Source organism: Propithecus coquereli, unplaced genomic scaffold (assembly GCF_000956105.1).
Source record: "Propithecus coquereli isolate 6110/MARCELLA unplaced genomic scaffold, Pcoq_1.0 Scaffold13, whole genome shotgun sequence".
Lineage (NCBI taxonomy): Eukaryota > Metazoa > Chordata > Mammalia > Primates > Indriidae > Propithecus > Propithecus coquereli.
Genome location: NW_012137191.1, coordinates 7,121,354 through 7,122,732, shown reverse-complemented (window position 1 = coordinate 7,122,732; position 1,379 = coordinate 7,121,354). Strand labels below are relative to the sequence as shown.

At 34.0% G+C, this 1,379-nt stretch overlaps 1 protein-coding gene across 2 annotated transcripts in view; it reads left to right on the top strand.

Annotated features, from left to right (window-relative positions):
- CNTN1 (contactin 1) overlaps positions 1-1,379 on the top strand; it is a 311,761-nt gene that overhangs the window by 221,185 nt on the left and 89,197 nt on the right. For both annotated transcript variants that reach the window (XM_012638402.1, XM_012638403.1), the window contains one exon: positions 1,187-1,336. In XM_012638402.1, coding sequence (XP_012493856.1) covers positions 1,187-1,336 — 150 coding nt within the window. The remainder of the gene's footprint in view (positions 1-1,186; positions 1,337-1,379) is intronic.

Sequence of the window (1,379 nt, the reverse complement as noted above, 5' to 3'; positions counted from 1 at the left end):
AGGGAGGAGGGGACGGGTATTTGCATATACAAGGAGTGCAATGTGCACCACCTGAAGGATGGACATATTTGAAACACAGACTTGGGGGGAGGGACCAAGGGCAACATACGTAACCTAAACATCTGTACCCCCATAATATGCTGAAATAAAAGAAAAAAAAAATATGTCAAATCAGTAGAACAAATCCGAAACAAAATAAGATAATAGATGGCACAATTAACGTCCAGCAGAGTTAAAATCATGGCAAGGTGAGACATGGAACAGTCTCAGTCATACAAGAATTTGTCCAAAAGTAGAAACTGGTCACTGGGATGCTTAGCATTTATTATCGTGATGAATACAGCATCTTAAGCAATTACATATTCATGGTGTGCACTGCCAAACAAAAGTTCCTTAAATAATAAGATAATGAATCATAAACAAGCCTAAAGGTACAGGCAATAATATGCATATGTACGTGTAGGTTAATTATTAAAATCACATGGAAATATTTGAAGAGAGCTTAAAATAATGTACAGACCTGCCTTGGTTGTATGTTTTATCATATCTCAATTAAATAAACAAGCCAGAATCTATCCAGCCCATAATTTATAATTTCCCATTAGTATCTAGTAGCATGAATTCTGAAGAAAACTTAATAAATCATAATGAATTTTTGGAACATTTATTATCATTGTTTCAAATAACGTGAGCATAAATCTATAAAACCAACTAGAAAATGATACAAACATTGTCCTTTTATACTCTAGTAATAGATACTTTGCTACCCATAGACTATACTAGTGGCAATCCATAAAATTTTACTGTCCTAGTTGTACCCTGGCTTCAAGAAATCTTTCTAGATTCTGCCTCTAGAATATAGCTTCTTGCTACTCAAGGTGTAGTCCATGGACTAGCAGCAGAAGTATGACCAGGAAGCTTGGTAGAAGTGCAGAATTTCAGTTCTCCAACCTCAAACTTACTAAACAGGAGGTTCATATGCATATCACTTTCTAGTTTATTATTTATTAATGACCTCTCCTCTTATCCCCTTCAACTTAACATTTTATCTTTCCTAGTTGTTGTTTTTATTTCAACTCAATGTAATATATGCCAGTCTCTCCAAGATAATAAAATAAAAATGGAGAGTTATAAAAGTAATATGTCAGTCAACTGATATTCTCTATTTAATGTTTATTTTATTTAGATCCCCCAATTATTGAAGGAAATATGGAGGCGGCAAGAGCAGTGGATTTAATCCCATGGATGGAATATGAATTTCGTGTGGTAGCAACCAATACATTGGGTATAGGAGAGCCCAGTATACCATCAAACAAAATTAGAACAGATGGTGCTGGTAAGTAGAAAAAACTTTTAAATTTTAAAAGGTTTGTAAATAC